General features: G+C 41.5%; 1 protein-coding gene across 2 annotated transcripts in view; it reads right to left on the bottom strand.

Moving 5' to 3' along the window:
- SMAP2 (small ArfGAP2) overlaps positions 1-24,667 on the bottom strand; it is a 56,414-nt gene that overhangs the window by 9,076 nt on the left and 22,671 nt on the right. For both annotated transcript variants that reach the window (XR_016312265.1, XM_089673876.1), the window contains exons 5-9: positions 23,583-23,666; positions 13,910-13,991; positions 11,322-11,422; positions 7,945-8,110; positions 7,471-7,787 (exon numbers count right to left, since the gene is read on the bottom strand). Coding sequence is in view for 1 of the 2 variants with exons in the window: in XM_089673876.1 (XP_089530002.1) it covers positions 7,471-7,787; positions 7,945-8,110; positions 11,322-11,422; positions 13,910-13,991; positions 23,583-23,666 (750 nt within the window). In the remaining variant the exon portion in view is untranslated. The remainder of the gene's footprint in view (positions 1-7,470; positions 7,788-7,944; positions 8,111-11,321; positions 11,423-13,909; positions 13,992-23,582; positions 23,667-24,667) is intronic.

The raw sequence follows: 24,667 nt of genomic DNA on the forward strand, positions 1-24,667 counted from the left end.
GAGGTGAGACCATCATGGTGAGGGGCTGTTTTTCAGCATTCAGTACTGGCAAACTTAATGTAATTGAAGGAAGGATGACTGAAACAAAATGTTCAAAGACATTCTTGATAAAAATTTGCTGCTATCTACCAGGATGATGAAGATGAAACAGGGGTGGACATTTCAGCAAGACAATGATCCTAAACACAAAGCCAAGGAAACTCTCAATTGGTTTCAATGAAAGAAAATAAAGCTGCTAGAATGGCCCAGCCAATCACCTGACTTGAATCCAATAGAAAATCTATGAAAAAAACCCCCTAAAAGATCAGAGTTCATAGAAGAGGCCCAGGGAAACTTCAAGATTTGAAGACTGTGTGTAAGAATGGGTCAAAATCACACCTGTGTAATGCATGTGACTAGTTTCTCCATACAGGCATCTTGAAGCTGTCATTAGCAACAAAGGATTTTGTACGGAGTATTAAATAAATTTCAGTTCACGCCTGACACTTCTTTTTTTCTCTGTCACACTCTTTATTTCTTCCTCCATATAATTACTATCCCTATTTCTACCTCTACACGTCCTGTTTTAATCCCCCCTCCCCCCTCCAAAAAAAAAAAACAAAAATCCCCCCCCCCCCCCCTTTTTTTTTTTTTTTTTTTTTTTTCTTCTCGTCCCGCCTCTCATTTGGTATACCTATAGACTTTGAACAGGTTTTTCTGGTATACAACATCATGGCTATTAACCACACATCTACATGTTCAGCCCGCACGCTCTCAGTGGCCTCTCTTAACGCCAAGGGCTTAAATATACCTGAGAAACGCTCACAACTTCTAACATACATGAAAAACCTTCGCGCAGATGTGCTCTTTATCCAAGAAACACACTTTCGAACGGATCACATACCTAGATTTTCAAATGCTAATTACCCAACGGCTTATCATGCAGTCAACGCGGAAGTGAAAGCAAAAGGTGTATCCATCTTACTTTCCAAACAGCTCTCATTTAAAGTTACTGAGTCTCTCGAAGACCCTGAGGGGAGGTTCCTCTTTCTCAAAGGTACCCTTTTTAATAAGCCACTTACTTTTGCCAACATCTACAGTCCCAATACCGCACAAGTATGCTTTTTTCGTAAAATCTCCAAATTACTTGCTGTGTTTCAATCAGGTATTTTGATCTTGGGAGGTGATTTTAATGTAGCTTTGAACCCGTTGGAAGACACTTCAACTGGTTTTTCCTCTAAACCTTTCAAAGCACTCAAACAGATTAAACTTGAACTTCATGACCTTCTCCTTCATGATACCTGGCGCACCCTTCACCCTACGGACAAAGACTACACCTTTTATTCCGCACCACACAAACGCCATTCCAGAATCGACTATTTTTTTCTCTCGCAAAAGGACTTACATATATTGAAATCGGCCTCGATCGAACCAATGATTTTATCTGACCATCACCCAATTATGATGACTTTACAATTCCCGGATACACCAGCAGCATCCAAAACATGGAGATTGGACCCCTTTCTTCTTACAGACTCATCCGTCACCCTCCAGATCCGTGATTCTTTGACCAACTACTTTAAAGAAAACACATCTCCAGACACGACCCCTCTCGTACAGTGGGAGGCGCACAAATGTGTACTGCGTGGCCTTCTAATGTCCATATCCGCTTTACGAAAACGCCTAGCTCAAACATCCTTTACTGCCTTAATGCAAAAAGTCCGTGCACTTGAATGCACGCATAAACGCTCTAGAGCCTTGGAATCTTCAGCAGCACTAGATCAGGCGCGAAAACAACTTCGAGATGTCGTTGACAAAAAAAACAAACGTAATTTTACGCTACAACAGAAACTTTTCTATGAACATGGAAATAAGAGTGGCAAATTTCTAGCCAGGGCCTTGCAATCTAGAAGGGCAGCTCAGCAAATCTCTCAGCTCACTTCCAAGCAGGGTCGCTTACTGAAAACATCAACGAATATTGCAGCTGAATTTGTGCAATACTATTCCTCTCTCTACAATTTACCCGTTCCATCTAAACCGACAGGAGACACCAGGCCTCGTGAGACTATTATTCAGACCTTCTTGACCCGATACCTTCCAAACTCTATTTCTAGAACACAAGCGCAAGACTTACAGTTGTGACCAAAATTATTCAACCCCCACTGAAATTGAGTGTTTTGGCCAGTTTGACATTGCTTTTGATCATTCAGTCATCTTGCTTACATTTACATTAAAGAGGCACTTGTAGGTCAGACAAATATAACATAACAGTTATAATGAAATAACCACAAATGTCTTTTCTGTGCTCACAGCATTATCAGTTTTATTCAACCCCCAAGTGACATTCAATCTTAGTACTTAGTACAGCATCCTTTTACAGTTATAACAGCTTTTAAACGTGAAGCATAGCTTGACACAAGTGTCTTGCAGCGATCTACGGGTATCTTCGCCCATTCTTCATGGGCAAAGGCCTCCAGTTCAGTCACATTCTTAGGCTTGCGCACTGCAACTGCTTTCTTTAAGTCCCACCAGAGGTTCTCAATCGGATTTAAGTCTGGTGACTGCGATGGCCACTCCAAAATGTTCCAGCCTTTCCTCTGCAACCATGCTCTAGTGGACTTGGAGGTATGCTTGGGATCATTGTCCTGTTGAAAGGTCCAACGTCTCCCAAGCCTCAGGTGTGTGACGGACTGCATCACGTTTCCATCCAATATCTCCTGGTACTGAAGAGAATTCATGGTACCTTGCACACGCTGAAGCTTCCCTGTACCTGCAGAAGCAAAACAGCCCCAAAGCATGATTGACCCTCCACCATGCTTCACAGTAGGCAAGGTGTTCTTTTCATCATAGGCCTTGTTCTTCCTCCTCCAAACATAGCGTTGATCCATGGGCCCAAACAGTTCTAATTTTGTTTCATCAGTCCACAGAACACTATCCCACAACTTTTGTGGTTTGTCCACATGGCTTTTGGCATACTGCAGTCGACTCTTCTTATTCTTTGGAGACAGCAAGGGGGTACGCCTGGGAGTTCTGGCACGGAGGCCTTCATTACGCAGTGTGCGTCTTATTGTCTGGGCTGAAACTTCTGTACCCACATCTGACAAATCTTTTCTCAGTTCCTCAGCAGTCACACGGGGACTTCTCTCCACTCTACGCTTCAGGTAGCGCACAGCAGTCGAAGTCAGCATCTTCTTTCTGCCACGACCAGGTAGCGTTTCAACAGTGCCCTTTGCCTTGAATTTGCGAATGATGCTTCCTAAGGTGTCTCTTGGTATGTTTAACATCTTTGCAATCTTCTTATAGCCATTGCCCTTCCTGTGAAGAGAAATCACCTCTTCTCTTGTCTTCCTGGACCATTCTCTTGCCTTCACCATGTTTGTAACCACACCAGTAAATGTCTAGAAGGAGCTGAGTATCACAGTCATTTTAAAGCTGCCTAATTGGTGCTTATTATGCTTGATTGCTGCTCGGTGACATCCACAGGTGTTTTCAATACCTGATGGAAAGCACCTGTATGAACCTCTGTTCTTCAGAGTGGTAGTCTTTAAGGGGTTGAATAATTGTGGCAATGAAGAAACCACATAAGAACCATTTACTACTGTATTACATAAACAATTGATGTCATTTTAGTTGCATTTGGGTAGTTACAACGTCCTTGTAGGATTTGATTCTGAATACAATTCCAAATGTACACTATAGTCCCTAAACCCCTTTACAGCATTGGGGGTTGAATAATTTTGGTCACAACTGTAGATGGCGCCTTGACCCTGACGGAACTACAACAAGCCATTGCACAACTGAAACCTGGTAAAAGTCCAGGTCCTGACGGGTTTATCACTTCGTACTATAAGTCTTTCAGTGACATCTTAGCACAGCCATTTCTACGGGCCTTCAACACTTTAGATACACCCGGGCAAGCCATGCGCCATCTCTCTGAGGCCCATATTACGGTCATACCAAAAGAGAATAAAGACCAAACCTCTCCTGCGAACTACCGTCCGATCTCTCTATTAAACGTTGATCTAAAGATCTTTGCCAAAATCTTGGCCAATCGTCTATTACGCATCATAGATCCCATCATATCAACAGACCAGGTGGGCTTTGTACCAGGGAGAGAAGCTAGAGACAATACAATAAGGGCCATAAATATTCATCATTGGTTAACTCAAAAGCAACAATCTGGCTTCTTTCTATCTCTAGATGCAGAAAAGGCTTTTGACAGACTGGCGTGGGATTACATGGAGGCAGTTCTGATTGGTCTGGGATTGCCTCCGCGTTTCCTGGCATTTATCATGTCTCTATATACCACTCCCACAGCTAAAGTGCGAGTTAATGGTCTCCTTTCGGATTCCTTTTCGATAGGCAATGGGACTAGACAGGGATGTCCTTTATCCCCTCTCCTATTTATTCTGACTCTGGAACCTTTGTTGAATTGTATCAAACAGAATGATAACATCAAGGGGATTCTGATAAATGGCAAAATTCATAAAATAGCAGCCTTTGCTGATGACATACTACTTTTCCTAACAGACCCACATATCACTTTACCTAATCTGCTGCAAGAATTCAAGCTGTTCCAGTATCTGGCTAACTTCAAAATCAACTTCTCTAAATCCCAAGCCCTTAATGTCTCCTTGACCCAAGATGTGTTTAGACAAGCGAAAATGAACTTTCCTTTTACTTGGCAGTCGGCGGCGATCACATATCTGGGTATCCACTTACCAACTCACCTAACGGAACTTTACGATAAAAACTTCTTACCCCTCTTGCGTAATATCTCCACAGACCTTCAGGCTTGGAATAAACCCTGGTTCTCTTGGTTTGGTAGAGCAGCCATTCTCAAGATGAACGTACTTCCTAGAATATTGTATCTACTGCAGACAATACCGATTAAACTACCAACTTCTTTCTTCGCATCCTATAAAACACTCTGTACCTCCTTTCTTTGGTATAATAAACGCCCAAGAATTAGCTTTGCCCATCTCACCATGCCCAAGAAGGGTGGAGGTATTGGATTACCTGATATTGCCCGATACTACAGGGCCTGTCACCTAGCAAGGGTAGTAGATTGGACCACGACCCACAATCGTAAGGTTTGGGTTGGTTTGGAGGCAGATTTCTCGACAATGCCACTTGCCCCTTCCCCTTGGCTGGAAAACTCTCACATTCCTTCGGAGTTTCGGGAACACCCTCTTATAGGTCCTACTTTAAGCTGTTGCCATCAGTTGTTCCAGAAAAAAGAACTCTCTTCCTTTCCGGGTCCTTTAACTCCGATCAAAATGAATCCAGAGTTTCTGCCGGGTATGTCTCGGGCCTTCCTAGCCGGAGATGCTCGTCCAGTTAATCTGACAGTACACCAATTCTTCAAAAATAAGAAGTTCTTATCTAGAGAGGACATTATGAAGACATGGCCATCCCTGAACTTTACGCCATGGATGTTTAGACAACTTCATCACTTTATACGAAGCTCCCCACATCTACAAGATTACTCAAGGCCACTTACTCCGTATGAGAAACTTTGCTTTACGGACTTCCCCCAGAGACATGTTATATCCAAGCTCTATTCCTATCTGGGTACCGCCAATACGTCTCAACCTCGAAAGGCCTGTGAGGCCTGGTCGCTTGATCTACAACTGTCATTGTCACCGGAAGATTGGGATCACATCTATGACCATATGCATACAGGTTCCATTTGTGTCTCGACACAAGAAAACAACTATAAAATATATTCCAGATGGTACAGAGTTCCATCCTTGCTTCATAAATTTGACCCGGACGTTTCGGATTTATGTTGGAGATGTCAACAGGCAAAGGGTACACTCCTACATATATGGTGGGACTGTCCGCTGCTACAGCCCTTTTGGAGTAAAGTGCGAGACTTAGTTTCACAAATAACCACATACAATCTAGACTTCACCCCGGCACAATTTTTACTCCACCACTCCTCACTTCCTTTTCGGACTTATCGTAAGTCTCTTGCCTTGCACATGATAAATGCGGCAAAACAATGTATCCCTGTTCACTGGCGGTCAACACAGGTTCCCACTGTGCGGGAGTGGTTTCTTAGGGTCATCAGGATTGCGGAGATGGAGGAGCTGATTTCAGTGGCAAAAGAACACCCCGAGAGATTCAGGAAGACTTGGGCATGTTGGAAACACTTTCAAACCACCAGTATTTATCGTTCTTCTATGAATGAATGAGATGTGATTCAAGAACTCAAACACCTTTAGAGCTCTCACCTCTAGAATTGCTCCATAGACTGAGTCTACCCGGACCATCTCTTACATAAAGGTATAATCTTCGTCACCATAAATAATGTTACGTGATATGATTAGTTAACAGCCACTATTTATTATTTGACCCCCTCCATTCCCCCCCCCCCCTTTTTTTTTTTTTTTTTTTTTTTTTTTTTTTTTTCTCCCCTTCCTTTTATGATGCTACTCTTCACACTTCCTTTCACCTGATGTGCCTTTCTCTCTTCTTTTCCTTTTCTTCTTTCCTTCACACCTTTGTCCTCTACAAATAACTATATCTTTTATGAGGGACAGGGTGCCCTTTCACATATAGGTATGATTGTCCTTCACGATAAGAACCCTACATTGCCCGGCTACGGACACAGAAGAATTGCACGCCTTCAAATGATATTTTGTACTGCGCCTCATGGTCCCATTATTTGAATAATCCCTGCGCATCAGAGCAGCATCCACTATAATCCTCTAGACTACCTATTATAATCAGTATTCTTTTTTTTTTTTTTTTTTTTTTTTGGTTTAGTTTACTCAACAGCTATAATGTGATCTTTTGTATAAGGGTAATTCACACTTCTAGTAAACAACTTATGACCCGTCTGCGCTACGGGAGATTATGACAGATGTTTATGCGCGGACTGTGTTCCGTATCCGTATATGACTTGTTGTGCCTTTCTTATTTCAAAATAAAATAAACCTTTTTTTTGGGAAAAAAATAAATTTCAGTTAGCATGTCCAGTACTTTTTTCCTGTGTCATTCCATTTTATTGCACATGGCCTAATTTCTGAACTTATTTGTATTGGTTTCTTTGTATGTATGGATTGCATGGGTTGTTACCAATGTGTGGTGAAATTTGCACGTCAATAGCACCTTTAGAAATACATTTATCTAGAAAAATTGTGACGTGTTCAATACTTATTTTTACCCGACACACACACACACTTTTTTTAAATAATAATGCTACCCTTTAATTAGCTATTTTGGGACTACCGGTGAGCAGATCAAAGATGACACAGGAACGTCAGGTTTCTACTGCTGTCTGTGTCCCACTGGAAATGTTTTGCCTCACTTAAATCAACTGTGATGACAGAAAGCAGCAAAAGTGTACCGAGATCGAATCTTTTGACATGTTGCCATAAAGAATAAAAAAAAAAAAAAAAAAAAAACACTTATGGTTTGTGTTCCAACAATAACAACACATTTTTCTACTCAGTAAAATGAATCTCATTTGCCAAGGTTTACCTGAGCGACATTCCACTGGAGTTGCTGTCCTGGTTGCATACCATACATTGGCTGCGCCACAGCACTGATGCCAGTCACACAACCTGCATGCTGTGCCATCATTCCATTCGGAACCCCCATGACTGCTGCCTGCATTCCACCGACATATCCAGCTGGAACAGCCATGGGAGCAACCATGCCTGGGAGAGCTGGCTGAGTCATGATACCCAGTGGTGAGGCCATCATACCACCCATAACACCCCCAGGAGAAGGAACAGCAGGAAATCCTGTGTAGGCATTCGGGTATGCCATTTGTGCTGGTGCCATGAAGAGGCCTCCTGATGAAACAAAAGTAGAGAAGGTAAGTAAAACTCATGACAGTAAATAACTAGCTATTTAGTCTGGCAATTTGAAAATACTAAAATGTGTAGATAAAACAAGTCACTTTATACAATATAGGGTTATTTGCCATACATTCTTTTTGTTGGTTCATACCTTGAGCTGGAATTTGAGAAGTCTGAGGGCCATACAAGGACAGGATAGAATCCTTGGAAAGCTGCTTTTTGGTACCTTCTGCTGGCTTCCCACTTGTCTCTGGGAAAAGGTTGAGATTCTCAGGAACAGATCCAGAACTTCCAGTTAAAGGCATGGACCCAACAACCTACATAGTGGAGGAGATGAAGCCAAGATCAGCACCCTGGTAAAAGTGATTCTATGCAAAACAATCATACTGAACATGCAAAACTATGGCTGCTAAACCAAACAAGATTTCTCTCATTTGCAAGCGGGGGAAGTTGATACATAGAAGAGTCGTAAATATGTGTTCACAGGTATACATCACATTTAAACATTTACATCCCACTGGCTGGGAACTAAACCTACCTCGGATCCAGCGATGCATTTCACACAAGCTCTATTGCTGCTGACAGCTACACCCGGTTGTTCTTGTGGGGTTGTGGTCCTGATTAGTTAGCCCAGCATGAAAAAATACCCACGTATGCACACAGGAGTTAATTGATCCTGGGACCAAGGTATGCCAAGATTGTACACAGAACTGCACATGGCCAGCTCAGTGTACAATTTAAAGAAGTTTCTGAGCAGGTATGTTTGCGCACAGGGAAACGGTTTTATACAGTTCTACTTTAAGAAATTACCACCCTACCTGTAATTTTAAACCTATACTGAAACTTATATCAAAAGAAATGGCCCTGTGGAATAAAATGGTGGCAGTCGCATACAGTATTTCTGTTACGTAATATTTGCATAGCAATTAAATTAATATCTTCAGGAAATTTTCATTTTTGTGCAAATTCGCAATACCCTTTTATTTGTAAAATACTAAAGATAGGGTTACATTGAGTAAATAGATAAACATGTCAAGCCTTAAAATTGTGCATGCTGTGAAATTGCAAAAAAGGATGGTACTCCAAATTTTCCATAGGCGACCCTTTCAAAAACCTTTACAGGTTTTCAGTTTAGAGGTAACCATGATTTATGGCCCTAGAATTACGATTCTCACTAAATAAATTGAAAAAAAGGACACAAATGTTAAAAAAAAAAAAAAAAAAAATTCTTAGTTTCTGTTATAAAATTTAGCAAATAAGTAGTCTTTCTTCTGCACTGGTGGGGCGGCATTGATTAGCTACACTGAGGAGGCTGCACTGGTAGGTAGAGCTCATGGGCATTGATTGCCACTAATGGAGATGCACTGATGATCAGTGCCCTGATTATCAGTGTAACTGTGCCCTGTCAGGATTGCCAGTTATCGGCATGCCTTTCCTCACACAGTGACAGTGCAAGAGGAAAGGAAATGCCGATAAATTTGTTTACATGTGAGTAGCTGAGATTGGACACTGTGATGGCCCTTTACCTAGATCTGTGATCAGCTGTGTCCAAAGGATAAAGTCGTCTTTTGGCTGTACCGCGGTACCGAGGTGGTTAATAAAAGAACATTCATTCCACATTAATAACTATGCAACCAAAATTAGTGCGCTGTAAACTACCTTCAGCTTTGGTCCTATTTCTTCTTGCTGGGGGCCACCATTGTGGATTTTTAAACAGTATAGGCACTTATTTTTAATGTTTTACATAGCTATCCTTGCTAAAGCTAGCATGAAGTGATCTATCAAGACTTACTTTTCTTACTAAAGTTCCACTTTATTAATTTTCTTTGGCAGTGTCTTTTTTAAGGCTAACATTACTGAACTTTTCCAGTGAGAATTCTAGGTCTCAGGATGTCATTCTGATATTTTGACTGTAGTGCTGTCCAAGTAGCTAACACGGAACAAGTAGAAGAGAGAAGTAGCACTGACACTCATTTACAGAATGTTTGTTTTATTGATCTGACTCCAGTGAATGGATTGTGGTTAATTTCTGTGGGTTACTCCTCCCTTTTCAAATCATTTCTATTTGTCCTTAGTACAATTTTTGGTGCCAGGAGGCCAACGCTGGACATTTGGTTGCAGGTCTTGCAGTGACAAAAGAAATGTGAATTTAACTCTCAGCAGCAATCTCCATACTTCTGTCATCACAATGACTACTTAAAGCCCCTGTTCACACTGATGTGATTCGTCATGCAATTTGACAGTGCAAATCGCATGAAAAGTCACACCCAACGATCGGCAATTAAACAGTTCTAATTAGTTCCTGCACAAATTTTCCAATTTTGGGTGCGACTTGCATAGACATCTGTGCATGAAATTGCACAGATGTCTTACAAATCACACCTGAAGTTGCACTGACATCCGACTTTGTTACTGTGCGACTTCAAGTGACGTTGCATAATTTCAAAGTCGTATTCAGTGTGAACCCAGGCTAAGGGGAATGTGACATGAGGCAGAATACTTTTTTATGAAAAACCTCAGCTGTTAGTATGGTTCCTGGCCTGCATACTAATTGTAGGGCACTTACATCAATCACAGTGAAATAGAAAAGGTTTACTTTCATTGCCACTAAACTATGATCTGGGAGTCTTAGAATGGCAACTTCCATCTAAGGCACCTCACCAAGGTTTGTTTCTTTGTAAAAGACCCCCTTTGAATGACAAAAACTATTTCATATTTACTTTATCACAGCTAGCAGAATATGGAGAATATCAGACAGCCTGCAAAAGAAAGACTCAGGTAAAACAGTAACATTTGGAAACAGAGGTAATGCTCTGTAGTAAGCACATGTGTCTCTTAAAGGCAAAATACTTTTCATGGCATTTTAACAGAGCCAATAATAGTATAAATATTTACTAAAAACAAATTAAAGCCCCTTCCCAGGATATAAAAATGGACCTCCATCTAACTGATCGCTATAGGAGAAAAAAAAAAAAAAGAATGAGAAGGGGGAAGGGAAATACCAGGGTACTGCTGGTCTTGGGGCAAAATTACACCACTGGATCAGCGGTCAACAACACCAGAACCAGCAGCAGTGAGTGATATGGACTGGAGTATATCTGCCGTCACAAAAAGGTAAGGACGGGAAAAAAAAAAAAAAAAAAAGACTGAGAATGGGTTGAAGAGGGGGAGGTTGGGAGGGCGGTATGGTTAAAAATGTGGGGCTAATAATTGCTGAATTACTGTAATTAATGAGAGGAAAAAAAAAAAATAGAGCTTGCTACACAAACTCAACTTGCATGCATACTGGCTACAAAATGAGTTAATGACTTGCTAGTTCACCACTTTGAAAGAGGAAAAACAAAGCTATTAAATGCTCTGGAATGTAACCTAAGATTATTAGATGAAAAACATAATGGGACAGTTTCAATTCTTACTGCTATCATATCATACGTTTTCCGGCTTCAACTCTGAGCAGAGTCAGGACACAATAATAAGTGAGGCTAGATATCTGCAATATAAAAAAAGATGAAAAGTAAATTGGCTTACCTGGCTGGGTTTAGAGCCTGATGTAGGCCCAAAAAGGTCCAATTCCTTCTCTAAACTGGTGCTTGACTTCCCATTGGTAACAGTTGTAGCCACTGGAGCATCTAAAAGCAAAATGCAATGAAAATTTGATATAGGGTTTCCAAGATCCTCACCTTAGAAATCTTTCTTTAGCAAAAAGCTCATCAAATTTTATTGTACAGTTTTGTTGAGTTTAAGATAATTTAAGCCTGCCCTGTGGAGTTTTTAATTTTTGTCTCCTCTCACATCAAGTGCACTGTAATGCAACCCTTACTAGTGCAGGATACCAAGATTTTAGGAATCTGGTTGATGACTTAATTTGACATCTCCCTTAACAGCGTCACATTACAAGAAATGCAGGCCTAAGGCCCAAACCTCTTAGGTGAACAGAGCGTTTCCTGCTCCATGTTCAAAATGTACTGGGTGTGAGATCTGCCATGGGTGTCAATATAAACCTAAAAACACCCCAAATGCAGTGTTTGTCTGCACTGGATTGAATGTTTCCACAGTACCATGCGATCCAACACAGTGAGTTTTTGAAAAGTAGCACATGGACTACTTTTGGTGCAATCCAGTGCAATTTCAACCCATTCAAATGAAATGGAAATTGCACAGCACTGAGTCGCACAGGAACGTGGACCATGTTCCTGTGCGATTCAGGTGTAAACTGGCAAGAAAATGGAAAGGTTTGGGTTGAACTGTACTTTTAAAAGTTTACAAACTAGATTATGATTGTATATTTCACAATCTGTAGAGGATGCGTTCATGGGATTTATAAATAGATTCAAAGCAGTAGCAATGCAGCACAGTCAATAGGTTAGGAAAACCAATGTAAACATAGACCGACACCGTGTACAGCCAATCTGGGTTGCATCTAAAGTCTGTATTTCCACATTTTATACCCAAACACAAAGTATTAAGAAAACAGCAAAGAACAATGCCAGTGTTTGCAAACTTTGTAGATGAATTTCTCCACATTTCCCAAAGCTACTGGATGTGAACTGCACTGCTTGTTCAGAATATATTAAGGCTTCTTGCATACAGGTGAAATAACTTCACATTTGTAACCATGTTATCGTTTTTGTTTTTTTTACAGCTTTAAACACAGGTGCATTGTTGTCTATTAGACAATGCACACAGCTGTGTAGAAAATTTTATATCTGAATGCAGTAATTAACAAATAAAAACAAATGCATATCAGTGTATACACATAATTGAAACACTGGCAGCTATAACAGTATGAAGAATTTTCTGTGTCTTTATGGAACACAACTCGTGTTTTTCTCTTAGAATCTTTCTGCCAGCATTACGACATCCATGTGGAAGAGACCTAACACTTTATTGAGCATAATCTGGGTAAACCCTAAGGGACAGTTCACATCTGTGAAGTGTGTTACAGTTTAGGCACATTACCACGGACTTTATATAAATGTGCAGTTTCATGAAAGCACATCAAAGATGCAGCAAGCAGGATTTTATTTCTTTAGTGCACCACATCTAGCACTCCACTGGCTGGCTAGAAAAAGTAAATACTGGATGATCATATAAAATATTATTTATATCTGACCTAAAGAATAAAAGTATTTAAAAAATCAAAATATAAAAAAAACTGTAGAGAATCAGTTTAGGAGCTGTGCAGGGCTGGATATTGAGAAAGGCTACTTTGCAACATAATTAGTGTGAAAGATCAGAGTTGATTAAAAAAAAAAAATATATACCTTCAATGGCAAAGAAAACTGGGTTTGTATGAATATTAAAACCTAAAAAACCCCACAACCTAAAACCTGTTTTTATCTATCCATCTCGTATTTTACGCTCCAAAATGGGGAAATGTCTGTGCGTCTTATGGAGCTGCCAGCCTGGTATTCCCGCTGCTATGTTAGAATATCAGGCCGGCCGCTCGGCTCTTCTGTGGCAGGGACCAAAGCAGCTACCCTTTAAAGTGGAGTTCCAGCTGGAAAAAAAAAAAAAAGTCAGCAGCTACAAAAACTGTAGTTGTTGACTTTTAAAATACAGCCATTTACCTGTTACTCAGTCCAGCGGTGTCCTCACCACCGCTGGTTTCACCAGCCGTCTTCTCTCCCTGGCGCCGGCATGTTTAGTGTGGGCACCAGGCTGTGACAGCTTACGGCTTCACAGCCGGGTGCCTACTGCGCATGCGTGAGAAGCGCTGCGCTTTGTGAATGGCCCGTGACAGGTCCCAGAAGACTACGGGGAGGGAGGACAACTTCCGCTTCCGATCGCCTAGGTGATCGAAGCGGAAGAGAAAGCGGGTACCTGTCAAATTTGGGTACCCACTCTCCTTCCCCCCGCTCCACAAAGGTCCGCAGTCTCTGGCCATCTCCTGTACTATGTCTGCAGTCTCTGGTCATTTCCTGTACTATGTCTGCAGTCCATTGGATCAGAATATTTTTTCTTGTTTTCCTCCTCTAAAACCTAGGTGCGTCTTATGGTGAGGCGAGTCTTATGGAGCGAAAAATACGGGGTGTGTGTGTGTGTATAAAAATTCATGTAGATTTTAAATTGGAAACACAGCAGACATCAGGTAGCATTATTGAATAGTTTCTCACCAAGGCCTAACAGATCCATAACAGGTTCCGCTGCCTTCTGGGGAGACACCTTAGGAGCCTTAGCGTCTTCCTTTTTCTGTGGCTAAAGAGACAGGGGAAAATCAAGTTTACACAGTGACATGCAATAGTAAATGCTAAACATATTAAACAGTTAGGGTCCTTTCGCACAGGCGTTCTGTTTTTTCTTTGAAAAAATGCGACTGAACTGATGGAAAAAACGGATCAGTTTTCATCAGTTTTTCATCCGTTTTTTTTTTTTTAAACGGAAGAAAAATAGGGTTTTCTTCCGTTCAAAAAAAACGGATGTTAACGGATACGGACATGGACGGATGTCAATGGATGTTCATCCGTTAGTCCATAGAAATACATGGGTGTCCGTTTTAAGCCGTAAACGGACAGATAAAAAAACAGACATACGGAACGCTCGTGTGAAAGAGGCCTAATATTGGCTGCAACAGTGATCTGTAGTAATGACTCAAAGTTCAAAATCCTTGATGTTGCATGCCCACCTGAAATGTGTATTTTACAATTTTACATCAAATTACTAAATCAAGACTTTTACAAATTAACACACTATAAATTTCTATACTCTAGTAACATAAGATGGCTGTCTTTTGACCCATCTGGATTCAATAATAAGGTATGTCTATGTACCTTACTCTTCCGGGATGTAGGATATCAAATTCTGTCAGGCAGGCTGAGTTTTCTGTGCCAATCACATAAGTTATGACAAACATCCATGTATGTGTACTTTGCTGCAAAGGCCAGTTATAGATTGGGGCAGTTGCCATTTGTTTGTACTGTTAGAGTACGTATGCCCTTTCTATAGGTCTCAGCCGTCATCAAATCCCCAAATTAATTTTTTAATTCTTTGCTGCTGGGAACTGACATCCTGTTAAGAGGATGGCTACATTCACTCTCCATAGGTCCACTGTATGTATGGACATAGTCACCACTCTCTTGCTCATTCCTGAGATGGACTAGGGACTATGGAATTTGTAATGTGCATAGAGCAGTGCACATGACCACAGCTAATGTGCATTACTCATTCAAACCAAAAGGACCTGAGTGAGAAAAAGGAGACTCTTGGGAGCTTGCAGAGAACATTACTAGGAGACAGAAAAATGCAGTTAAGCTGGCCAAACACTAGTGGATTTTCAAACAAATGTGCTCATCAGCACACTTGATTTGACCAACATTATTAAAAAGAATTTTGCTTTTACTATTTTGATCTTGGAGTGAACGGATGCGTTTGAACAAAAACTACTTGAACTGTTAGAAATTTGATTTATAAAAAATTATCAGCCCACTCTTTTAAAATTTTCTGATCACTGCGGCCAAAAACAGTTGTAGATTTGACCCCACTGGTGGTTAGAAGAAAAAAAAAAAAAAACCAGTAGTGGACGTGTATAGATTGTTTTGGAGAATAAGGATATTGTTTAGAGTCACTTTAATTTGCAGTGACACAAAATAATTCATGGCATCGGAGGGTGTGTAAATTGTGCTATAGTACTTAGCAATAAATAAACATCTAATTTACACTGAGATCCAAATGATCACGTTGAAAGCTCAACAAATTTACTCACTGGTGCACCTAAAGCAGCTGCTCTCAACCTTTTTGGCTCCATTCACACTTGTGCGACTTGTCATATGACTTTGGACACAAAGTTGCATGACAAGTCCTAGCCCATTGTTTTCAAAGGCATCAATGCGGATCTATGTGACGTAAAAGTGTTACTAAACCCAGGACCCTGCATTCAATATATCTGGTCTCCCACAGTACACAGAACATGGAAATGCAATTATTATAGAAATATAAACTGCTAAATACCTTTCCTCATCAGCAGTATATAGCCATCTTGTGACCTCTTATCATTGTCCAACAGAGCACTGGTTACAGCTTGTAGAAGGAGTTTTCATTCTCCTGTAGGAAAAGCAGGACCCCTGACCTCTATCTGGACAGTGCTGATTGGCCCTGTGCTGATCACATGCACTCGCAAAAGAAAAATAAAAAAATCCTCTCTAGCAATACACACCAAACTGAGCATGTGCAGCTTGCCCCCGAGCCTCTGTTCTATCAGGAGATACTTAGGAGACACTGGAAGAAGGGGAGGATCAGAGAAGGCAGGATCAAAAATCCTTTTTACACAATGTGGAGAAATAATCCCTTAAGTTCCACAGTGATTATAATAAGCATGCTTTAGTTCATATACAGACTGATTTTACTGTTGTGGGTTTCGTAACACTTTAAAGTCGCGGCGACTTTGAAAAGGCTCCTAGACTATTTTGATGTGACTTGAGTGCCAGGGAGTGTAAAGTCACATTAAGAGTCACAATCGATTTTGGAGTTGCACACGTGTAAGTGGAGCCTTTCATTGATGGTTAGTGAAAAATGTCCTCTTTACATTGGTGGCCATAGGAAGAATGCCCATTAAAACTGGTGGCCAGTGGGAACAATACCTTCCAAAGAGATAGCTTAAAAATAAATAAATACATAAATACTGGTGTCAGTAATTTCATACAGTATTTGAGAGTCAAAAATTGCTGACTGCTCAAGGAACCCCTTAGCAACCTCCAGAGGAACTCTGGTTCAAAATACAGTCCAAAACCATTGCCACAAACTACTAACACCGGCCAGTTTATTAGGTACACCTTGCTAGTGCAAAGGAAAAATCCCCTACACCATTACACCAACACCAGTCTGAACTGCTGATACAAGGCAGGATGGATCCATGCTTTCATGTTCTGTCCCTAACATCTGAATGTCGCAGCAATCAGTTTGCCCATTCTCTTCTGACTTCATCAAGGCGTTTTCGTCCACACAACTGCCGCTCACTGGATATTTTCTCTTTTTCGGACCATTCTCGGTAAACCCTATTGATGGTTGTGTGTGAAAATCCCAGTAGATCAGCAGTGTTTGAAATACTCAGACCAGCCTGTCTGGCACCAATAACCATGCCACGTTCAAAGTCACTTTCTTCCCCATTCTGATGCTCGGTTTGAAGTCAACTTCACCATGTCTACATGCCTAAATGCACTGAGCTGCTGCCCTGTGATTGGCTGATTAGCAATTTGTGTTACCAAGCAATTGAACTGGTGTACCTAATAAAGTGGCCGGTGAGAGTATTTTTGGCCAAAAGAGAAGCTGTGATTGCATAATGCATATTGGCAGAGCCATATGTAGGTTCCACCAGGATATACTGTGGCAGGGAATGCAAAAGTACAGTTGGGAGACAGTTACCCCAAAACAGGAAGTGCCTGAAGTAGGACCCCTTCATAGCAGTATTAAGTATTATTTTATGGAAAGCTGCAGGTTTAAAAAGATGAAAAAGCAGCTTTAAAAAAATACACTTATGTGTATGCTTATATAAGATTTTAGTAATTGGGTCAGGTCTACTTTAAAGCAGAACTAAACTATCAGAACCAACATTATCTATTTTTAATCTTTTTTGCAGCTAGTATTAGTAAATAGATAGGAAGGTATATTATATTTCCTTTTTTAAAAAACTTTTTTTCCCTTACATTACTTCAGATTTCTTCCTGGTTTAATGGTCTTGGGCAAAATGAGGTCATACATCCCAGGAGTCTTCATGGGCATTTTTTTCCCTTTCATCTAGAGGAGGGGAGAAGGGGCTTTCTCAGCTAAGCATACCCTCCTGCCTGCATGACTGAGATAAGGGCAGATGGATTCCAGAAAGTAAAAATATTACATAAATCATCTGCTCTTACTCAAGATAGCCATGGCTAGAAATGCTATGAGAGCGATTTTCAAAGTGATTCAACAAAATAAAACATGGAGACAGGGTTGAATTGAGGAGTTTGTCTTTTTTTGTTTTTTTTCCCCCCCAATAAATTTATTGATTTTACACAAGAAAAACATACATGTTATTCCGCCACATGCATGCTTGCAATAAAAGCAGTAATCATGTATAATAGGGGAAACAAAGAATCATAATGAAACACAAACATATATGAAGACAAAGGGATTGCAGTTGGAGTACCGGTTATTAAGTCACCAAGAAATCAGTAAAGATGGTCACAAAGGGAAGGGACTAAGGTGAATCACACTGAAATTCCATGGCTTGAAGTGACTAAGGGCACCTGTTCGACCAGGAAGTCCAGGGTTCCCAATCAGAGTCAAAGGCCGAGATTTGGCCTGACCAAGTTGCTAAGGAACGTTCATAAAAGTAATGGAGTTTAACAAGATCTGGAGCTTCAGAGGCATTGGGAGCATTTTGGGCTTTCCAGTTCCGGGTTATCATGAACCTGGCAGCGATAAGAACATGTGTGGTGAATATGCGAGCAGAACAAGGGACGTCCTCAATGCCTAGATTTAGTATCGCTAAGGCAGCATTGGGAGTGATTCTGTGACCTTCTACATCTGAGAGTACTGTAAAGATTTTGTTCCAGAAACTGATAACACTTTTACAGGTCCAGAATAAGTGGACAAAATTGCCAACTTGATTACACCCACGCCAACATAGTGGGGACTGGGACTGAGAGAATTGGGCCACAAGAAAAGGAGTGAGTTACCAGCAGAGATATATTTTTTGAGTTAATTCCCAACGCTGTACACAGTGTGAGGCTTTATAAATTAATTTGAGAGCATTCTTCCATTGGGAGGGAGCAAAGAAGGAATTCAAATCATCTTCCCAGCGTAAGGGTCCTAGTTTGAGAAAGGTCAATTTCTCTTTTAAGATGTTGTATATTAGATAAATACCCTTACTTTTGGGGGGGGGGGGGGGTTGGGAGATAGAAAAAAATTGTATTAGACGTTGGGGTAAATGGATTACCGGGGGAGGTGAAGCTAACAGAAGATGTTGAACTCAGAGATAATGGAAATAATCTGCATCTGTCAGCCCAATACGCATCCGTAGGGCGGCCACGGAAAGGGATAACCCGTGCGACATAATATCATTTATGACAATGATACCTTTCGATAACCAAGGCCTAAGAATTATATGTGGGATAAGAGAGTGTATTGTCAGAAGAGGTATGTGGAGTGGAGTGGCGTGTCAAAGAATCCCGAACCAGGGAATCTATACATTTCTCTCCAAGCAAGAAGAGAGGCTCTCATAGGGGGGAAAATTTATTTTAAAAAAAAAGGGTTTCCATATGTCAGCAATCAAGAGAGAACAGAGATCACGGGCCCGAAGGAGTGCTCTACAGCTAGCCAATACGAGGCAGATGAGGGTACGAACCAATGTTTCAGTTGGTCTAGGCAGGCAGCCAATAATCTTTGATGTCAATCATACCCATTCCGCCTGCATGTCTATGTTTCATTAGAAGGGCATGAGAGCATCTGGCTCTCTTGCCCTGCCAAACAAACTGTTTCAACGCATTTTGTAGAGAACTGGTGTATGTCGAAGGAACCGGAGAAGCCAAAGTTCTAAAGAGGTAGAGGATTTGGGGGAGAATAAGCATTTGTAAGAAGCAAGGCGGCCAGACCAGGATAGTTCAACCTTAGGCGGACTAGTTCTTGTGAGAGTTTTTTTTAGCTAAAATCTGGAAGTTAACGTGGGTAAGGTGTTTCGTGGAAGGGGTCAGGGTTATACCTAGATATGAGCCTCCATGAGAGGCCCATAAATACGGGAGGGATTTTTGCAGTAATTGCCTGTCTGAGTCCGGGGTGCCTAAGTCTAAAATCAATGATTTTGAATAACTGACCTTGTAGTATGAGATTTCACTAAACCTGGATAGGATGTGGTGGGCCTGGGGCAAAGAAGTCCAAGGGTTAGTAAGTAGGAGGATAATGTCATCAGAAGAGACTAATAGAATGGGCCTATTGGCCAATGTGGAAGCCTGCGATGTGGGAGTGTGAGTGAATGGCCTCTGCTAAGGGTTCTATCAAGAGTTTAAATATCGAGGGGGACAGAGGACACCCCTGGCGTGTGCCGTTCATGATATCAAATGGTCTAGAAAGGAGATTAGACGTGTATAACTGTGCGGTTGGGCACAAGTAGAGTGCTAGGATGGTTGACATTATGGTCCCTGGAAGCCAAACTTGGACAGCACTACCGTCATGTACCCCCAGTGGATCCGATCGAATGCCTTCTCCGTGTCAAGTGAGAGAAGCAGAGAAGGCATTCGATGGGTCTCCGCATAGTGTGGAAGATTATTTAAGCGTCTAGTCGCATCAGAAGCCTGCCTGCCTTTTGTAAAACCAGTTTGATCTGGCTTGAACAGATTCAGGAGGATATCGAACAAGCATCCTACCAACAGTTTAGCGTAAATGTTAACATCTGTATTGAGCAAAGAAATGGGTTGAAAGCTTGCGGGAGTGGTCGGGTCTTTACCCGCTTTAGGGATGGTTACTACATAGGCTCTCAGCATCTCTGGGGGAAAAGCCTGGGACATAGCATCATGGAAAACCAGGCTCAGATTTGGAGCCAATTGAGCTTTGAAACGTTTATAATATTCATTAGTGAACCCATCAGGTCCCGGAGACTTCCCGATAGGGAGGGAATCTATAACTGACAATTTCAACTTCAGTGAAGGGTGTCATTCAAAGTAGAGAGATGCCACTCAGATAAAGAGGGGATCTGAAGCGGAGCCAAGAATCACCAATAACCTGAGCATTAGGTTGGGGGGTGAGTGGATCATTTTTAAGATTATACAGAGTACTGTAATAATCTGCGAAGGAGTTGGCGATTTCCAGGGGAGTAGTGATTTACTGATTAGTGAGAGGGTGCAAGAGATGGGATATTTTAGAGGTAGCCCTGTATGACTTAAGTCTGTTAGCTAAGAGTCTCCCAGCTTGATTGCCATTGGAGTCGTGTCTAATTTTGCAGGTTCTTGATATCTTATCATACTGTTCAAACAGAAGCTCTCTCAATTCAAGTCTAAGGTTGTGAAGGATAGGAGGTACAGGTTGGGTCAAAGTGAGCCTTATTGTTCAGGATTGAGTTCAAATCGAAGGTTATAGTGCTTCTTGACTCTAGCGCAAAGCTGAATTATTACACCCCTCATATAAGCCTTAGGGGCATTCCAAATGAAGAAGTTGTCAGTAGAAGAGGCAGAGTTCGTTTTGAAATAGTCCCGGAGATGCTGAGAGAGCAGTGACACATTGGCAGGAACATTGATAATTTTAGAATTGCAAAGCCAAAAGGTGTATCGGATAACAGGGCTCCCTCTCCTCTATGTGCAGAGATATAACTGCATTGTCCGACCAGGTGATGTCAGAGATAGAGGAGAAGAAGGCCTGTTGAAGCAGCCATTTATCTGTCAAAACCATCAAAATGCAAGAATATGTGGCATTTGTAGAAGAGAAAAATGTGAAGTCCTTCTCAGCAGCATTCTAGCAGCGCCAAACATCAAACAGATCTTCAGAATGTAATAGTGAGTGGAGAGCAGGGGTCGATTTCTTCAAGTACTTGGATGAATCCATGGAAGGGTCCACTGTTAAATTAAAGTCTCCACAGAGGAGCAAACGGCCATACTTAATCTTGTCCACCTTCCGGAGGAGTTTTCAGAGGAATCTAAGTTGATGCTTGTTGGGGGCATAGAAATTCATCAGGGTGTAAGGCTGGTTGTTAATGTCACATAGTAGGACAATATACCTGCCCTGTGAATCCAGGATTGAGTCCTTGCAGACAAAGGAAAGAGCTCTTTATTGCCGTCAACACACCTTTTTTTGCAGGGGGCCAAAGCCCGAAAGATGTGAGAGAATGCTTTATGGGTACAACTAGGGGTATGAATAGCATGAAAATTAGTCTCTTGTATGCAGAGTATGTCAGCTTTGAGATTGGAGGCTTCCTTCCACATCGAGGATCTCTTCGCGGGGTGGTTTAGGCCTCTAACATATTTTAAGTCCCATTAAAAAAAAAAAAATCGAATGAGTGAAGATTTGTAGGTTCTGTTCAGAGCTGACTGGGAGGTGGACCACCTCAAGGTAAGGTAGTAATCAAAGATTTGAAAGTGGCAACGACAATTTTCAAATGAGTATCACCAACTGCAAGGCATGAGGAGTAGAGGAGTTGAAACTTGAGAAAAGGCATAATGGGGTAGGGAAGGTAAAAAAGGTTTGAAGAACTGAGTGCAACAAACTGCCGAACTAGACGGGTGAAGAAAGGTGTAGACATCTAAGGCTCAGCTGGGGAGTATTGGGGTAGGAGACCCCCGAGGAGTGCTTAGGACTCATGCTGACCTTGAGGAGGGTAAGACTTCCTGCGTGATACAACTTGCCAGTTGGAAGTAATCGGGCGGGGCCCAGGTAGCCCTGTAGAAGGAGGGTGTTCCTCAGGAATAATATCCCATCTTCTAAGCAGTTGGAGGCCACTTTCCAGAGATGAAATAGTAGAAGATTCCCCATTATGAGTAATGATTAAAGAGCACGGATAGCACCAATCATAAATGATTTTATGGTTCCGAAGAGCTTTAGTAACTGTCATTAAATTTATGCACCTCTGGAGGGTGTATTGTGAAACGTCAGGAAGAAACTGCAATGTGGGAAATTTCTCCAAAATATTTTTGGAAGAACGGAAAGCCTGCATAACCCTTTCCTTGACCTGGAAGAAGTGCACCCTTAGCTGCACATTCCTTGGGATGGATTGGGACAGATGGCTTGGCTTCGGTATCCTATGGGTCCTGTCAATAGTGAGGTCTGCCAGCGTCAGGTCAGGAGCAACAGAAAAAAATAAATCTTGTACATAATGAGCCAGTTGGGCCTGATGCACAGATTCAGGGATCCCGCGGATATTTATGTTATTTCTTCGGGATCTATCCTCAAAAAAAGCCATTTTCATTTTAAGCCACTGAACGTCTTCCGAGTAAGTGCTATTGGCATCTAGAAAGGAGTTGAAAGAGGTGGCATATTCTCCCAGTTTGTCTGCAATCTGCCCCACTCTGTCACCTAACGCACAGAGTTCCCCTTTAAAGTTGCGGATGTAGGAAAGCATGTCGGTTTGCAGGGATGCTCATAGGGATAATAGCATGTCCTTTAATGTGGAGTCGACACCGACTGTCTCGTAGTGGGGAAATTAGCTATGGGGTCAGGTCTGTCCGTAGTGGGGGAGGAATTAGAGTGAGATGTGCCTACCTCCATGCCCATATAAGTAAGATGGTCTTCATCCTCATCCATGTGGGGTCTGGACTTGACTGAGCTGTGAACAGAGGGTGAGGAGGTACCAGAGCTGGAGGATTCCCCTGGATTGCACTGGCCATTCCCCTCTGTGCTGTGCTGGCATGGCAGCGTGTCACGCTCCGTCGCAGCCTGTGATGAGGAACGGCGGCCGCCACCATCTCATCGGAGCCTCTGGGGAGGAGGAGGGAAAAACCCCTCCAATTTACTGGGTGCAGGGGCTTCTTTTTTCCCCCCATCGGGGCATTCCCAGGAGTCCCCGGTAAGTGAGGAGTGTAGGGACATCCGCAAGTCCTTGTGCGATGCGATCTCCCCAGCTGTGGAGCGGTCTCACTTAGTGGCCATCTTGCAGCGCAGTTGCCACACACTCATCGAGGAGTTTTTTGAATATAAAAAAAATAATCAAACAGCGTTTACAGTTTGTGGTTCTCAGATACAGCTTAGTTCCACTTTAAGAGTACATATGAGAACCTTGGTACAGCTATCAGCTTATAATAGATTACATCACTCCACCCCAGACCATCCTTTTATTATAAACACAATGGGTTTCATCTTTGAATTTTAAATACAGGGCATAGAAGACAAGATACTTACCAGTTTAACCTTCTCAAATATGACAGTCTCTGACTTTATTTCAGGAGCAGACTCCGATTTCTTCCACTTGCTTTCTCTCTCTTTCTGTTACAAAAAAAAAAAAAAATATATATTCTTGCTATACCAAATTCTTGCCCAAGTGTTTATCTCCGAGTATACTGGCTTTGAAGGTTTATAGTCACGTGATTGATAGCAATTAATAAGGAAAAACTAAAGAGACCCTGTCACCACAATGGACATGGTCGAATTGCATTTGTGCCATCTGGTAATGTGTCGTCTTATCTACTAATCTCATAGGATCAGAAGTGAAAGCAACCTAATAGTAATGCTGCTGTTGTATTTTAGGCCATTATTTTCCTATTCACTTTCATTGTTTTGGGATTTTTCTCACAGAAGGAGTACAAAATTAACAGTGAAGGGACAGGAGAGGAGTGACCGCAGGTGGCCTGGAAGTTATTTGTTTTGACACTCCAGGAAGTGTTTATTTTCAGAGATGAACAACACAGCTAAATCTGCTTAGCCTGAACAACTTGCTGGAGCAGCTGGGGTCCTGCAGATACTTTAAGAACTGCATATATATTGTCAATAAAATTCTTTGAAAACTTAAAAAAAAAAAAGACTGCATATATGTAATTGGTTGTAGCTAATCCAGTGATAGGGTTTCTTTAAAATCATCAGAAATTACAGTCAATACATTGACAACATAACGTTCTTTTATTTCCTTTAACTGTTCTTTTTATCAATGTTTATATTTATCAAATAATCCTCCATCTGCATTTATCTGAATGGAGGAGGTGCTAAGGAGAGCAACCTGTGAGTCTGTACTACAGCCAGAACTACAAGTTTCAGAGTTGGACATTCAGAGCAGACAGGAGACTGTGGGCTAAATATAATTAAAAACGTTGCAACAGCCAGAGATGTGGCATACTTCATTAGAAGTAATTTATTTTTACTGTGCAAAATGTACAAAATATTTTTGGGCATACTTCAGCTTTAAAGGAAAACTGTTAGAATAAAAATATACACTCAAATTTGTTTACTCTCTGAGGCGGTCACTTCTATCCCTGCTAACAAGTCATTGACCA

Source organism: Staurois parvus, unplaced genomic scaffold (assembly GCF_062004578.1).
Source record: "Staurois parvus isolate SC_StPar_1 unplaced genomic scaffold, SC_StPar_1.0 ptg000145l, whole genome shotgun sequence".
Classification (NCBI taxonomy): Eukaryota; Metazoa; Chordata; class Amphibia; order Anura; family Ranidae; genus Staurois; species Staurois parvus.